Here is a 14703-nt window from a genome sequence, read left to right on the forward strand (position 1 = left end):
TTGCCTTAATGGAACAGTCTTAGTTTCAAGTTATAAAATGCTGATCATGTGTTTAAAATAAAAATGGCTACATCAGCAACATTCTCAAATGCTGCCTTTCAAATATGTCTGCTTTATATAGTCTTTGAAATAGCTGGGGTTTATAGATCGTTTCTAAGTCACTCTTCACAGTTGAACTGTGCTGATATTTAAGCAGCCTAGAAAGTGTATGTAAAGGAATTGTTTGGTCTTCTTGGCATGTCCTGTGCATGTATTATAATTGTATAAAGCTCATTGTTTTCTCACTTTTTGATAGCATTCAAATGAGTTTATGACACAGTATTATTTCAAATAGTTGATAATTTTGCAAGCACACTTAGTGAGATGTCTGCTGGTCTGTAGATAAAGCTGGTGCGTGTATTCCAGCTGCTTTAGTTGATGCCTGGCTACAGCAGTGAATAGACTGACCCACAGCTGACACTGCCAAGAATTGCTGTTCCCTTCTTTAGTAAATGCCTTTCTTTAAATGGCATTTTCTGCTGTAGAGAAGCAAACTTTTAAGGCAGCGCTAATTTTTCTTTCCTGGAATAGCTTATATTTAGAAGACTGTACAAGAGCTTCAGTACATCTCCTTTTAGCAGGTCTTAGGAAAAAGCTGTTACATGTTGGTTAGCATTGTCAACAGAAGTTCTCTCATCATTCTTTGGTATATCAGACCAGAGACATCTGTAGAAACTTGAGCTTTCCTCTGTGCACTGCAGCTCAGTTGTTGATATCATACTTAGTGATGCATTTCTGTTCATAGAAACTCATTTGTGGTAATTTCAGAAGTGATGGTGTTATTTAAGTACACATTTCATGATCTAACTTAAGAGGTGTTTCTGTTCTGTGGTGCATCACTTGAGGTGAAGATGAATGTGTGTTTAAGTAGAGTGAGACTTTGGCCATTGAAAGCAAAACATGAGGCTATATGATTAACCTTAAACTTGTTCTCATGTGTTCATGTTTCTGCTTTCTTAGTATATACATATGCTGAATGCTTCTCTGTTGCAGCTGGGTTTTCTTCTGAGATTAAATAATCATGCTGCAGTGAGTAGTATTCTGGAGCTTGTAAAATAATCCATAAGGCTCTGTATTTTACATAAAGTAAATGGGATTACAGTATTCTTAGATCTCCTCTCCTACATGTGAAGAAGCCTTAGATTCAAATTATCTCTTACTGAGTCTAATAACATCAGTTCATCAATAGACATAGTGTCAGAATTCCTTATGGTTCATTAAAACTGAAAGAAAAGTGTGTATGTTGTGGAAATGTAATTTAAATGTAATTTGTTGTTGTGGAAATGTAATTTAAAATCCATTGCACTTCACTTGATCTAGGAGAATACTTCATCTGAATTTGAGCATATGCTTATATAAACTAATCATCAAGTTTGTTTTTTTAATAGCCCATGCTTTCTTTACAATGAGTTATAAGGGAGTATCTGCTAGATAGTTTGCTGTGTAGGAAAAGGCGAAGGAATGTGTTGGAAGAAGATACAGTGTAATTGGTTCTAGGTAAAGAAAATCTGGAGCTTAAAAGGAAGTGCAGAGGAGTGTGTTTCCCAGTGTCAGGTTAAACTTTCAGCAATCATAAAGTTACATGAAAAATGTCTTGAAAAATCCTTGTTCTTGTTATCTGTTTGCGTTATTAATTTAAAACATTTAATTGTAACTGAATTTACTCATAGGCCTTAATGAAATGACACCACTTTTGTAGCAAATCTCTTCTATTGCATGTATAGGTCACTTTTGAATGTGCAGTAAATACTAAAGCATTGCAAACTGATGCACTTTTAGAATATACTTTACATACACAAAAGGTCTGCTTATGCTGATCTCCTGTTGTATTCTATCCCTCTGTTCATTCTGGTTTCCACTTCTTCTGTTGCACACAAATTGTAACTTCTGCTTCATAGCTCCTGTGTTTTCCTTGCATCCTTTCTGAAGAACTATCAGGCATCTGTTCCTTCTATACCCATGCTACATTAGATGAAATGCAGTTGGGAAATTTCATTCTTAAGAAGTTTTGTGTCTGTCTTCTGTTTGCAGCAACTTCAGTATTGGTTTATCAGGGTGGTCTTCTGTTCTGACACTTAAGTTAGAATTCTCAAGTTAGCTCTTTGTCCAATGCCTATCCTCTCCTTCCTTAAAGAAATTTGTTCTTGTATCCAATCTGAACCTCCCTTGGTGCAACTTGAGCCCATTTCCTCTCATCCTATCACTGGTTATATGGGAGAGGAGACTAACCCTCACCTCTTTACAACCTCCTTTCAGGTAGTTGTAGGGGGTGATAAGGTCTCCCCTAGCCTCCTCTTCTCCAGACTAAGCAACCTCAGTTCTTCAGCTGCTCTTTGTAAGACTTGTGCTCCACACCCTTTACCCGCTTTTTTACTTTTCCTTGGACGTTCACCAGCAACTCAGTGTCCCTCTTTGTAGTAAGGGGTCCAAAACTGAACACAGTACTCAAGATGTGGCCTCACCAGTGCCAAGTACAGGACACAATCGCTTCTCTTCTCCTGCTGACCACACTTGTTTCTGATACAGGCCAGCATGCTCTTGGGTCTTCCTGGCCACCTGGGCACACTGCTGGTGACCAGCACCCCCAGGTCCTTTTCCTCTGAGCAGCTTTTCAACCACTCTTACTCAAGCCTGTAATGCTGCCTTGAGTTGTAACCAGCATACACGACCTTTGGCCTAGTTGAATGTCGTACCTCTGACCTTTGCCCATCAAGCCAGGCTGTCCAGGTCTTGCTGTAGAGCCTTCCTACCCTGATGTAGATGACCATTCCCATCTAACTTAGCATCATCGTGCACTTGATCCCCTTATCCAGATCATAATTTAAGATAATAAATAAGAATGGCCCCAAAACTGAGTCCAGGGGAACGCTACTTCTGACCAGCCACCACATGGATTTAGCTGTTCAGCACAAGTCTCTATGCTCGGCCATCCAGCCGGTTTTTGACCTAGTGAAGAGTACACCTGTCTATGCCATGAGCTGCCATCCTCTCCAGGAGAACGCTATGGGAGACAGTGTCAGAGGCTTTACTGATGTCCAGGTAGACAGTGTCCTTTATCTCATCCACTAGTCAGGTCACCTGGTCATAAAATGATACATTGATCTTGCAGGACCTGCCTTTCCTGATGCCATGCTGATCCCCTGGGTGTCTGGCACTTTATGATGCAAGCTCAGTCAAGATGAAACTCTCCATAATTTTTCCCTGTACCAGTGTCAGGCTGACAGGGCTGTAGTTCCCTGGATTCTCCTTCCAGCCCTTCTTGTTAGGTGGGCATCACACTGGCAAGTGTCCTGTCATTTGGGAGACATCCCCTGCTAATTGGAATTGCTAATAAATGATGGAGTGTGGCTTGTCATCCACCTCTGACAACTCCTTCAATAGTCTTGGGTGAACCCCTTCCAGCTCCATGGACTTGTGGTTGTCCAGGTGCTGTATCAGGTCCTTAACTGCTTCCTCCTGGGTTATGGGGTGTTGTGCTGCTCTCTCCTCATCTTATAGCTCAGGGGGCTGAGTAATCTGGGAGTGGCTGGTCTGACTAATGAAGACTGAGGCAAAGATGGCATTAAGAATTTCAGCCTTTTCCTCATCCTTGGTTGCAAGATTCCCCCCATATCTAATAAAGGATGGAGGTTCTCCCTCACTCTCCTTTTATTGTTAATGCAATTGTGAAAACTTTTTTTGTTGTCTGTTATGACAGTGGGCAGACTAAGCTCCAGTTGGCCTTTTGCCTTTTCTAATTTTCCCTCTGCATTACTTAACTAGATCCCTGTACTCATCCCAGAATGCTTGCCCCTTCTTCCAAAGGTTAAATAACTAATATTTTTAAGGTAAAAAAATTGAAACCAAATAATTGCAAATAAGAAATATCTAAGCTTTTCATTTGAACTTTTGAGATCACAATTACACTGTTGTAATAGAATTGTAGATATGATGGTGCATCAAATCCTATTATGTTCAGCATAATAAAGTTGCTTTGGATTTGATGAGACATGTAATCTAAATTCAAGTTGTACTGCCCATTAGAGCAGCTCCTCATATAAAACACTGTATCATGATCTATACTATACGATCTTATACGCTGCAATTTTTTAACTGGACTGTCTTCTTGAATCTTTTTCAGGGTTCAGCTGATCCTTTAAACAGTGCATTTCATTTGACATACAACATGGTATTGAACTTGCTTCGAGTAGAGGAAATTAACCCTGAATACATGTTAGAGAAATCCTTCTATCAATTCCAACATTACAGAACTATTCCAGAAATAGTAGAAAGTAAGTATTACTTTATCTTGTACACAAATTTCAGTATAAAAGTGCTGCACTGTGACATTGGGGTAGTTAAATTTCATTACATTTACAAGAGTTTGTACCAGTGCAGTTTCTGTCTTCGCTGCCCACAGCTGCCACTGCATGATTTGCTGTTATGTTACATTTTCAGTAAGGGTAATTTCTTGTTGTTCTTAATATCTCTATTGACATGTGCTGTCAATTTGTGAAAATTTGTCATCTGTTAAGTCAGAGAAGAGTGATTGTCACATTACTAAACTGTAGGACAGGAAGAAGGAAGAACAGTTTAAAAGTTCTTGCTGCTTCATAGAGGTGCAGAGAAGAAAAGTCTTGACTCGTTTTTAAAATGCGGAACTCAGGCACATTGCTTTCAGACTAATATAGGAAAAAAGGCTTAATTAAAATAAAAAGTAAAATACAGAGAGGACTGAAACATTATTTGTACTCCACTGAGTAAATAGATTTTGTGCAGTGATCTTTTAAATAGAGTTTTCATGAGCCAGTTTCCAAAGATCTCAGGCCAGTGTTTGAGAGTGCAGCCTCTTTCAAAACTTAACCCAAATGAATCTTAACAATACAAGAGGTAACTATTTCCTTTGCCACTTAGGAATGAGTAATATCTCTGTGCTTTTGTTAATATATAATTAGTACACTGTTAATGTAATACGAATGTTCAGACACGTTGTGTGTGTGCTTGCTTATAGCTTTGACAGACAAGCAGAGAGGTTTGGGTTCCCTCTGTAGAGTTTCTGTTAGCTTGCAGGTGCAGTTACAAGACAGTGGTAGTCAAACACAGAATGTATTTCCTGAGAATCTCCATTCTCCAACTGACATGCCTCAATTTTATTTTTTTTTTTGCATTCCAGCATTGCTGTTTAAATAACATTTTTCATATTTCTTGGACATATTGGTTTAAGTACTGTACTGGCTGTCAGAATTTTTACAGTTGCTTCAGTTGCAATTAAAAGTACAAAGGAGAGAAATGGCTGTTCAGACCAAGGAGGAAAGTTATGCCCAGGAGTTACGGATTGATAGGTTTTTTCCTTTAAAAAGTTTGAAGCTAAAAATAGGGAGCATGTCCCTGAGCTGTCTCTCAAGTCCCAGTCAAGTGGGATTTCTGAGTCACCCACAGACTTAAATACCTTGCAAGAGGGAGAATTGGTAGAGAAGAAATGAAAAAATTAAAATTAAGCATATTGCTTATAATAAAAACTGATTTGCCTGAATAAGGTGTAAAAATACTGGAGGAAGTGAAACATATGTGAAGTTAGTAATTTCCATGAGATTTTACCTTTTATTATAGGAGTAAATAATTTGGAAGGACATTACAACAAAATAGTAATTCCCAATGAGGAAAATGTGGTCATATACTACAAAATCCGACAGCAGCTTGCAAAACTGGGTAAAGAAATTGAAGAATATATTCATAAACCGAAGTATTGCTTGCCCTTTCTACAGCCAGGAAGACTGGTGAAGGTAATTCGATACTCATTTTGCATTTTGTTTTCTTTTTATTTCAAATCTCTACCTATCTGCAAAATTTGCAGAGTTCATTTGTGTCTGCCATCTTACCATCTTGAAAAATTGCATTCATTGCATTAAGCAACAGTTTTGACTTCTGTTACATGTCTTTGTTATACATTCAACAATTCATGAAAAGAAATCCTGTTTTTGTGATAAGTGATAGTCCATCACTGCTGTCGTAAACATCAGAAGTATGAAAATACATGCATGGCTAGGTTCTGGCCATACATGGTTTATGTTGTAACATCTTACAATATTTTCAGGTGAAGAATGAAGACGATGACTTTGGATGGGGAGTGGTCATTAATTTCTCTAAGAAATCAAATGTTAAGGTAAAATACACATTCTCTCCATTAGTAAAATATACACCTTACTGCTTCTCCTGAAAATGAAAGTCCTATTTTCTTCGTAGTTTTCAAAGGTAAAAAAATTTCTTATTGCATTAAATCTGCAAAAAGCTCAGACCTTCCTGAAGTGAAATTGTAAAGAAAAAACTATGGAAAGTGGGGCAAACCCTAAGTTTTTTATTTTTTAACTTTTGGCATGTTTATGGAGGAAATGCTTGCTTGTATCTGGGATAAGTAGTTCGAAACTGTACTTGGCACTAAAAATGTTTTAAACTATTGATTTTGTTTGAGACATCCCCAACAGCACTATGCTAAGCTGCTTGTGGGAAGAATACTATGTTACCTATTTTCAAAAACTATATACCAGCTGTAAGGGTTGAGAAAGTGGAAAGAATGACATTTGGCTCTATTTAGAAAGTTATCTTAAGCTTGTCAAAAGTGTCTTGAATTCTCGCTGGTGTATGAGACATGGAATTGCTCATCCTGAGATGTTGCAGTAGAGCTGAGGGTTGGGAAGTTAAAATACAAGGAAAGCAAAACAATAGCAATAGCTTCAGGCAAAAAATATGGAGGGCAGTGATGCAGTAAAAGCCAGATTTTGTTTTCCATCCAAAAGTCCATTTTTGGAGTTTGTCTCCACGTAACCTCAGAGATGATGTTTTGGTCTTCCTTTTAGAAGTGTTCTGACTGGCTCCTCTGCATGCTAAATTAACACCTAAGTTTTAAGTCTGTTTTTTTGTCCTAGTGTTTTTGCAGTAGTTTTGGCAGGAGAGCATTTGCATTAATGTCTAAATTAGAAGTTGTCTTTTTTAATTTCTGGTGGCTCTGTATATTGTGGCACCTTTTGGTGCTTCTCTAATATGTAATAAAAAGGGAACGATAAAACTGTGTGCATACAAAGCTCATTAAAAGGATTTTCTTTGGTGTTCCATCTTCCTTTTTAAAATTACATTGCTTGCTTTTTCACGTTGGAAAACTGGACTGATACTGGTGTTGCCTGAACTTTTGCTTCTATACTGCTTTTTTCATGGAGCCATATAAGCAGTAAAACAGATTTCCCTCTCACCCCAGTCTTTATGTAAAATTTCCAGCTTCTGTGTCAATGGAGCCATTTCTTCTATCTGTGTCATACTTTATCCATATATATTTGCCTTCCCTATCTGGCCTGTCTCACTGTTGTATAAAGCTGTTAGGTTGTAATGTTAGCTTTGAAATTATGGTCTGTTCTTCAGGAGATGGCTCTGGCAGCAGCAGCACTTTTTTCATTAAGTCGTCCTAGCAGCTGAGTTGAATTTTTCCTTCTGAGTGCTGTGGAAATTATGACAGACAATAGTGCTGAAAATTATGGAACTGACTTAAAGCTATGTAACTTTTAAAATCAGTATGGAAAGACTAGTTCTATGAGCTGAGGAAAAACAGATGACATAAAGATGTTATTTACTGATATTATTGTGTCTGTTCAATAGATGGTTATCCTGAGATATAGATGCATTTCCCCATTACTATTTATTGTAGTAATGTATTTATCTAGTACTGGAAATTTATTGGTATTATGTGATGTCCTTAAACCTCCATCTACTTGTAAGATGTTCTAAGATGTCCATCTACTTCTAAGACAGTTCTTCGGATTGGCTTTTAGAAATTACACTGAATTCTTCCTATATTCCTAGTTTTTCCTTATGTGCAAATTTTTCTTCAGTGTATCATAGTTTCTAAGCCCTTTTTCTAGTGAGGAATATGTATAATTATGATTGACATTTAGGGTTACAGTATGTCTCTGTTTCACTGAGTTGTTTTCTTTGTTTGTTGCAATGTGAAAGCAAAAACATGAGACATTGTCAGTCATGTTCAGTGGTAATTTAGACATTTTTACATCATAATTTTTTAACACAGTGTTCCACAAAATAGTGACTGCAAGTAGCACTGTATCCTGAACTACAGCAGTTGGAAGAATTTATTTCAAGCAGTAGTACTTACTATGTTGTACAGTATAGTTGCTAGCAAAGTAACTGTTTGCTTTGGAATTCATTAAAAAAACCAAATATTTTTGAGTAAGAAATTTCCACTAGATTGTTCCAGCATATTGCTAGTTTTATTATTGTGCTGTGTATAGTTCTTATTGTCATCTGACCACTGATTCAAGACATCATATTTTTTTGTCTGTTAACAGCTACTGATGCTAAAATTAGAGCTGCTGCAACTTGGCCTCATTTAGATAATTATAATCCTTGAATATTAAATTTATATGCATATTTATATGCATATGTCCCTGTTTATTTGTTACTGTTTATTATCTGTCCACATCTTCAGTGCTTACACATAATTTTTAGACCTGTGTCATGGCCACTGAATTTTCAGTGAGTTTGATGTTACTGATCTGAGAATCTGTATTTATCTATGTTGTATTTCTTGATTTGCAGACATGATCAGCTGTCCTAGCAGGCTTAAGAGTTAACACAGGATTTTGAAAAGACTGCTCTCTCTCTCTTGTGTTTGGAAGCAGAGAAGCTTGTGCATAGTATTTTAAATGATGATGTCTGCCTTGAGTGTTAGGCCTATAGTTGTATTAAAAGTCATAAAAATACTTGCTTAAATTAGGAGTGTATTTGTACAACCTTAGTGCATATTGATGCAAGTAGGTAACATCAGGGTTTTTTAAAGCATTGTACAGTAAAGGTTATAGCTTAGTGAACAGTAGTCTTCAGCCACCTATCTGTGTGTTTGCATTCTGTAAATGAATGTCAGAAGCTTAGTAGTGCTGTTTGGGGTGTATATCAAGATGTGGCCTGCAAGATGTCATGTCCTGTTGGCTGCAGGTATAAGCTGTTACATGTGAAAGATTTTTCTGTGGTCTTTATTGGGGAGAGTGACCTGAACTTGTAAAGGAAACAGATGCCCCAGCTTTTGTTTCTTTTTAAAAGAAGGCAAAGCTCAGTACTGCTAGCATGATTTCACATTGCAGTTAAAAAAGATGTTGGCTTAGTTTGAAAGAACTGTGTCTAGAAGAGAAGGCAGAAGCACCTAAAGCTACCACTAAAAACTGGGCCACACTGGTGGCGGAGAATAGTAGTTTTAGTAATTTAGTAATTTTTTTCAGTGTGGTTTTCTGTATGTGAGATCTTTCAATCAATACTGATTCAGTAGTTTTTAGAATATACTGCATCACTGAGCAGCCACTTTCTGTGATTTCATACCTTTAATACTGAATAAAAACATGCTTTTTTCTCTTATTTGTGCTGATATTTAAAAATAACTGGTTTTTTTTCTGTGTCCTCAACAGCCAAATTCTGGTGAATTAGATCCATTGTATGTAGTGGAAGTGCTACTGCACTGCAGCAAGGAGAGTTTGAAAAATTCTGCCACTGAGGCTGCAAAGCCAGCCAGGCCTGATGAGAAAGGAGAGATGCAGGTTTGTTACACTTGTTTATTTTCAGTAATTTCTTATAAATCTTCTCAAAGATTGTATTTCCAAAGCATTTGCAAACTGTGGTTAAAACAGGGATTGTTGCATTCAGGACGAGGGAGGAGTTACACATCTAACTCTGCTTTCTTAAACAGCTGGTGATTTCACAGAAGAGGGAGTTTCAAATGTGAACAAAATACTAGACTGAGTTTGCTCCCATATGAGAAGAGCATTAAAACTTAATTACTGTCGTGTTGTTTATTTCAAATCAGCAGGTGAATTATAATAGAAGTAATTTAAAACAAAGTTATCAAAATTACCTACATATGTGTTAAAATCTGTAGTTAAACAAGTGTCTGTATCTTTTCTGGAATATTTGCGCAGGATTTTGTGGGTAACATGCATTTATTCTGCTAGATTTGAAATCTAGTAATCTAGAATCTACTGTATTCTACTAGATAGGAAAATCTTATTCTACTAGATTTTGTACTAGAATGTAGTTAGAATTTTATGTAATTCTTGAGTTATAAATTTTAGCATGCTGTTTGGCAGCTGCATTCCATAAGAGTATCTTCTGTCTCAGGGAAAAAATTCTTTCCTGACTTTTTTTTTTCAGACCCCTTCAGCTTTGCAAGGTTATCTCATTTTAAATTTAAATTAAAATTTTTAGTGAAAGCATTTGCATTATTTTAAATTTTCCATTTCAAACCCTATACCAAGACAAAATTTTCAGATCAGAGATGGTTGCTTAATTTGTTTTCATGGTTAGTTTTTTTTTGTTTGAGTTGTTTTTTGTTGTTGTTGGTTTATTTCCACAAAGTCCATTTAAAGCTTGGTGTGCAGTATTCATTCTTCATGGTGTCTTAATGATTTTTTATACTTTTGAGTATGTATTTGCTGATTTTATGTTCTCTATTGTTAACCATTCCTAATTAAGTGTGTAAGTAGTTTGTCTGGTTTGTGTTGTAAGACATGCTCCAGTACCTAAGAGGTAAGATAATAGAAAAATGGAATTAATTTTTTTTCCACTTGTAGCCACTCTCCAGATTTAATTCAATACAGAATTTTCCCATTGGGATGTACTTTTCTTCTTTATTAATACTTTATCTCATTACCCACATTTTCCTGCTTCTTGATATTCCTTTACCCACTTCTGTGTCCTTGTGTACTCAGTTTTCCTTTCCCTTTGTAAAGTTTTGTTATGGAACAGTAATAAAAAATACATTTTTTTACTGATTTATCAGTTACTGCACTCTTTTTGATAGGTTGTTCCTGTTTTAGTACATCTTCTCTCAGCTATCAGCAGTGTCCGACTTTACATACCAAAAGACCTGAGGCCAATTGACAACAGGCAAAGTGTGTTAAAATCTATACAAGTAAGTTCTTTGAGGCTATGAAAATTTTCTGCTCTGATCAGGGAGGCACTCTGACCCTAAGACAACTTATTCTAAAAATGCTTGTATAAAGGTTGTGTCACATCTGCAGCGTGATTCTTAAAAGGGATTGGAAACCATGATGCATGTCAGTTGTTTCTCCTTGTCAGCAGTCATTTTGAACTTATTTGAAAACTGCTGAAACATACACAGTTTACATTATTGCCTTCTGTGACCTTACAGTTGGGCCAGCTGATTTGTGAAAACAGTGTAGTTTATCTTGCTGTTACTAATCATACAAAAAAATTACTGGGTTTTTTTTTCCTTTTAGGAAGTACAGAAACGCTTTCCCGATGGCATACCATTACTAGACCCTATTGATGACATGGGCATCAAGGATCAAGGACTGAAAAAAGTAATCCAAAAAGTAGAGGCATTTGAGCATAGGATGTATTCACATCCTCTTCACAATGATGCCAACTTGGAAACAGTATACAAACTTTGTGAAAAAAAAGCACAGGTAAAATACAGAACAGAACTCTGTATTTAACTGAAGAGACAGGAACAGTATTAGTCTATTCTTGTTCTTCTTTTTATTGGCAAAGCCCAAATAATCCTTTTTAAATACAGTAAAATCATTAAGTCTGACTAACAGATCACTGAGTCAGTGTTACGCCCTTGATTGAGACAGATGGGAAGTACATGTGAAAAGGCATTGGGAACTAGAAGACTATAGAGGTGCCACTGAAGTCTTTTTCACTGAATAGGCTTAGCACAATACAGTGTAGGTGAAGTCTTCACAGATAAGTGACCATTTGTAAAAACCTTGTGGAGAACTGAGATGAATTGATGGGGGTAACTAGCTTGGGAAGTGTACCACAGAAATCATTGTGCTGCTGCTTCCTGAGCCTACACCCAGCCTTCAAGCAGTACACATAATTTATATAGAGCTGTACCCTGCAGATTGAAACTGGTTGTGGTTTCAGAACTGCTGCAGAAAACAGGTTCTTCAGGAGTCACTTTACAGAGGTGAGGTAGTTCTGGTGTGGACAGCACAGTATTGCATGTGGCAAGACCTGATGAACCAAGCAGTTGTCTTTGAGGGTGTATGCATTGAACACCCCACTATGAGGATGTTGACAGTGAAGTGTAATAAACTGCAAGGCGCTGGAGAGGCTCTAATAGCAGGAAATAATGACTTTGGGTTACTTTTTATTGAATAATTGGCCAGCTGGGAACTGGTACAGATCTTAGAAGATGAGTGCTCGTTTCTTAAGCAATGTTTATTTCCGTATTTTTTTTGTGGGGGCTGGTTAGGGTTTTTCCCCACTCTGTAAATAGCTTAAGTACCCAAACTTGCCTGAGTTTCTGGTGGTTAAGGCCTGATTTTTATTTTTTTTTTAATTTCTTTTTTTCAAATTAATTTTTAACTTTCTGCTTAGTAGAGTTAGATGAGCCTGTGTCAACAAGTATGCCAATACACAGTTGTTCTGACATAAATTAGAAATGTTTTTAAAAGAGTTGCATCTGTTAAACCATCAACATTTGATTTCTCTCTTTCTGACTTCCCAGATTGCTCTGGATATCAAAGCAGCAAAGCGAGAACTGAAAAAGGCCAGAACTGTCTTACAAATGGATGAACTCAAGTGCCGCAAGCGTGTTTTGAGAAGACTGGGGTTTGCCACATCTTCAGATGTTATTGAGATGAAAGGAAGGGTTGCTTGTGAAATCAGCAGGTAATTAGTTCCTGTGTGAAGTGATTATTGTCATGAGTACACCCTTGATTGTCCTCATTCAGAAGTAGTATGTCACCTTTATATTTAAAAGTTCTGAAACAATTATCAAAAGATGCTTCAGAGATTATGCTGTGTGTCATAAAGGGAATATACTGGTTGAAGCAGTAAAGGTAGGAACTTAAGGACAAAATGCAACAGATTCTAAAATTAAAACATGGACATGAAGGTGCCAAAACAATGGCTATTTTCTTACACATTTCAGGCAATAGTATTTGTCCTCAATATTGTATATTTCATGAGAGGATGGTGTCAGTTTCTATGGTTCCGCTTCCCAGGACTCTTAGTACAGAGTCACTCACAAACAACAATGTAGCAGTCAGCAATTACCAAGTCATTGACATGTTTGGAATAAAATTGCTTAATTGCTTCCATAGTGCTGTTGGAACAAATATACAGAAGCGATGTGCTTTACTGTGCACTTAGTAGGAACATATGTATGGAAACATATTGTGACCATTCCATGGACGCTCATGAATCAAACTTGAATGTAACTCAGTGTGTAACTCAGATTCTGGTAGAATTGTGTATTTTTAAAAGTTGCAGTGTATGCTGTGCTCCTTACCTCACAGATGCTTTTGAAAGATGCTATTTATATTTGTTTGATACCTAGTAACTCTTTCCCCTTGCAAAATTTGGTAGCAAATGGGGAAGCTGAATCAGAATTGATATTATAAATTTCCTGACTTTCAGGAACTGTTTGCTGATGGTATACACTTCTCTTTGTAAAATAGTTTTTTTCCCCATCCTTTTGGGAAGAAAAATAAAGATGCTGTCTTACCAGCAATGTTATTTTTTATCCAAGTAGTATGTGTTCATTTTTTATCCACAGGATTCGCATCCTTTTATAATTCATGATTATGTCTTTATTCTACAAGTAAATTGAACCGAGTTTTTTCCTCTTTCAAAAATCTTGGAAACAGGCAGCTGAGTCTTCTTTAAGCAGCAGGAATACCAACTTTAGTTCTATGCTATCTAAGTCTGTTTCTTTTTAATTTTGTGACATCCAGTCTGGTAACATCTGACTGAGGCAACTTAATATTAACTTTTATGAACTCTCAGGAGAGATTCTGTGTGGTTCATGGAAGCTTTTAGTTTTTTTAAAAATACTGTCTCACTCACTTAGTAGCAACCCCCTTAAAAAGCAAATATGTTAGTAATTGGTATCTCTGTAACAGGAATTAATGAATTGTTCCTAATTCATATCCAGTTGCTTCACAGATTAATAGTATTTAATCTAAAAGTTACATTTTAGTAATTCTTCTTCCTACACTTTCTTCTCTTTCTCTATATATTAGTGCTGATGAGCTACTCCTGACAGAAATGATGTTCAATGGTCTCTTCAATGACTTATCTGCAGAACAAGCAACTGCACTACTCAGCTGTTTCGTATTTCAAGAGAATGTGAGTTACTTCTTCAGTTCACAAACTGTAGACATTCCTGCCCTCCAACAGTTTTGGTTTTAATTCAGTTCCAGAAATTGGTCATAGCAGTACAAGGCGCTGAACATTTTTATCCTTTCCTAAGGTTTTGACAAGAATTCTCATTCAGCTTACTAAAAGCATGAAAGCTTCAGTGCTAAAGTACCTTTCCTCATGAGTGATGTGCCAAAGTTTGTGCAAAATGCAGAATGATTGTTTTAAAAAGGAAGCTTAATACCTGCTTCTGCAGTGTAGGGGAAAGTATCTCTAATTCTGAGATATGCCCATTATTTGGACAGTACCCTTGACTTATTGATGGAAATGACAGTACCATATGGCACTGATACCAAAACAGTGGTTAAAACCAGCCCATTTGTTATTAAAAGCAAACCTATGGGCATTTAATACCAGATGTCATTGTTTTCTCACCTATAAACTGTGTAGAAGCTGAGCATGATCAAGAAAATACTGTAAAAATAAGTTTTGATAAGAAATATTACTGCAGATAGCTAACAA

At 36.7% G+C, this 14703-nt stretch overlaps 1 protein-coding gene across 1 annotated transcript in view; it reads left to right on the forward strand.

Moving 5' to 3' along the window:
• Nucleotides 1-14703, forward strand: part of MTREX (Mtr4 exosome RNA helicase) — a 44366-nt gene that overhangs the window by 24529 nt on the left and 5134 nt on the right. The window contains exons 16-23 of the mRNA XM_030466709.1: nt 4160-4310; nt 5629-5801; nt 6113-6181; nt 9477-9605; nt 10865-10975; nt 11304-11492; nt 12545-12708; nt 14064-14169. Coding sequence (XP_030322569.1) covers nt 4160-4310; nt 5629-5801; nt 6113-6181; nt 9477-9605; nt 10865-10975; nt 11304-11492; nt 12545-12708; nt 14064-14169 — 1092 coding nt within the window. The remainder of the gene's footprint in view (nt 1-4159; nt 4311-5628; nt 5802-6112; nt 6182-9476; nt 9606-10864; nt 10976-11303; nt 11493-12544; nt 12709-14063; nt 14170-14703) is intronic.

The sequence above is a fragment of the Calypte anna genome, chromosome Z, assembly GCF_003957555.1.
Source record: "Calypte anna isolate BGI_N300 chromosome Z, bCalAnn1_v1.p, whole genome shotgun sequence".
NCBI lineage: Eukaryota > Metazoa > Chordata > Aves > Apodiformes > Trochilidae > Calypte > Calypte anna.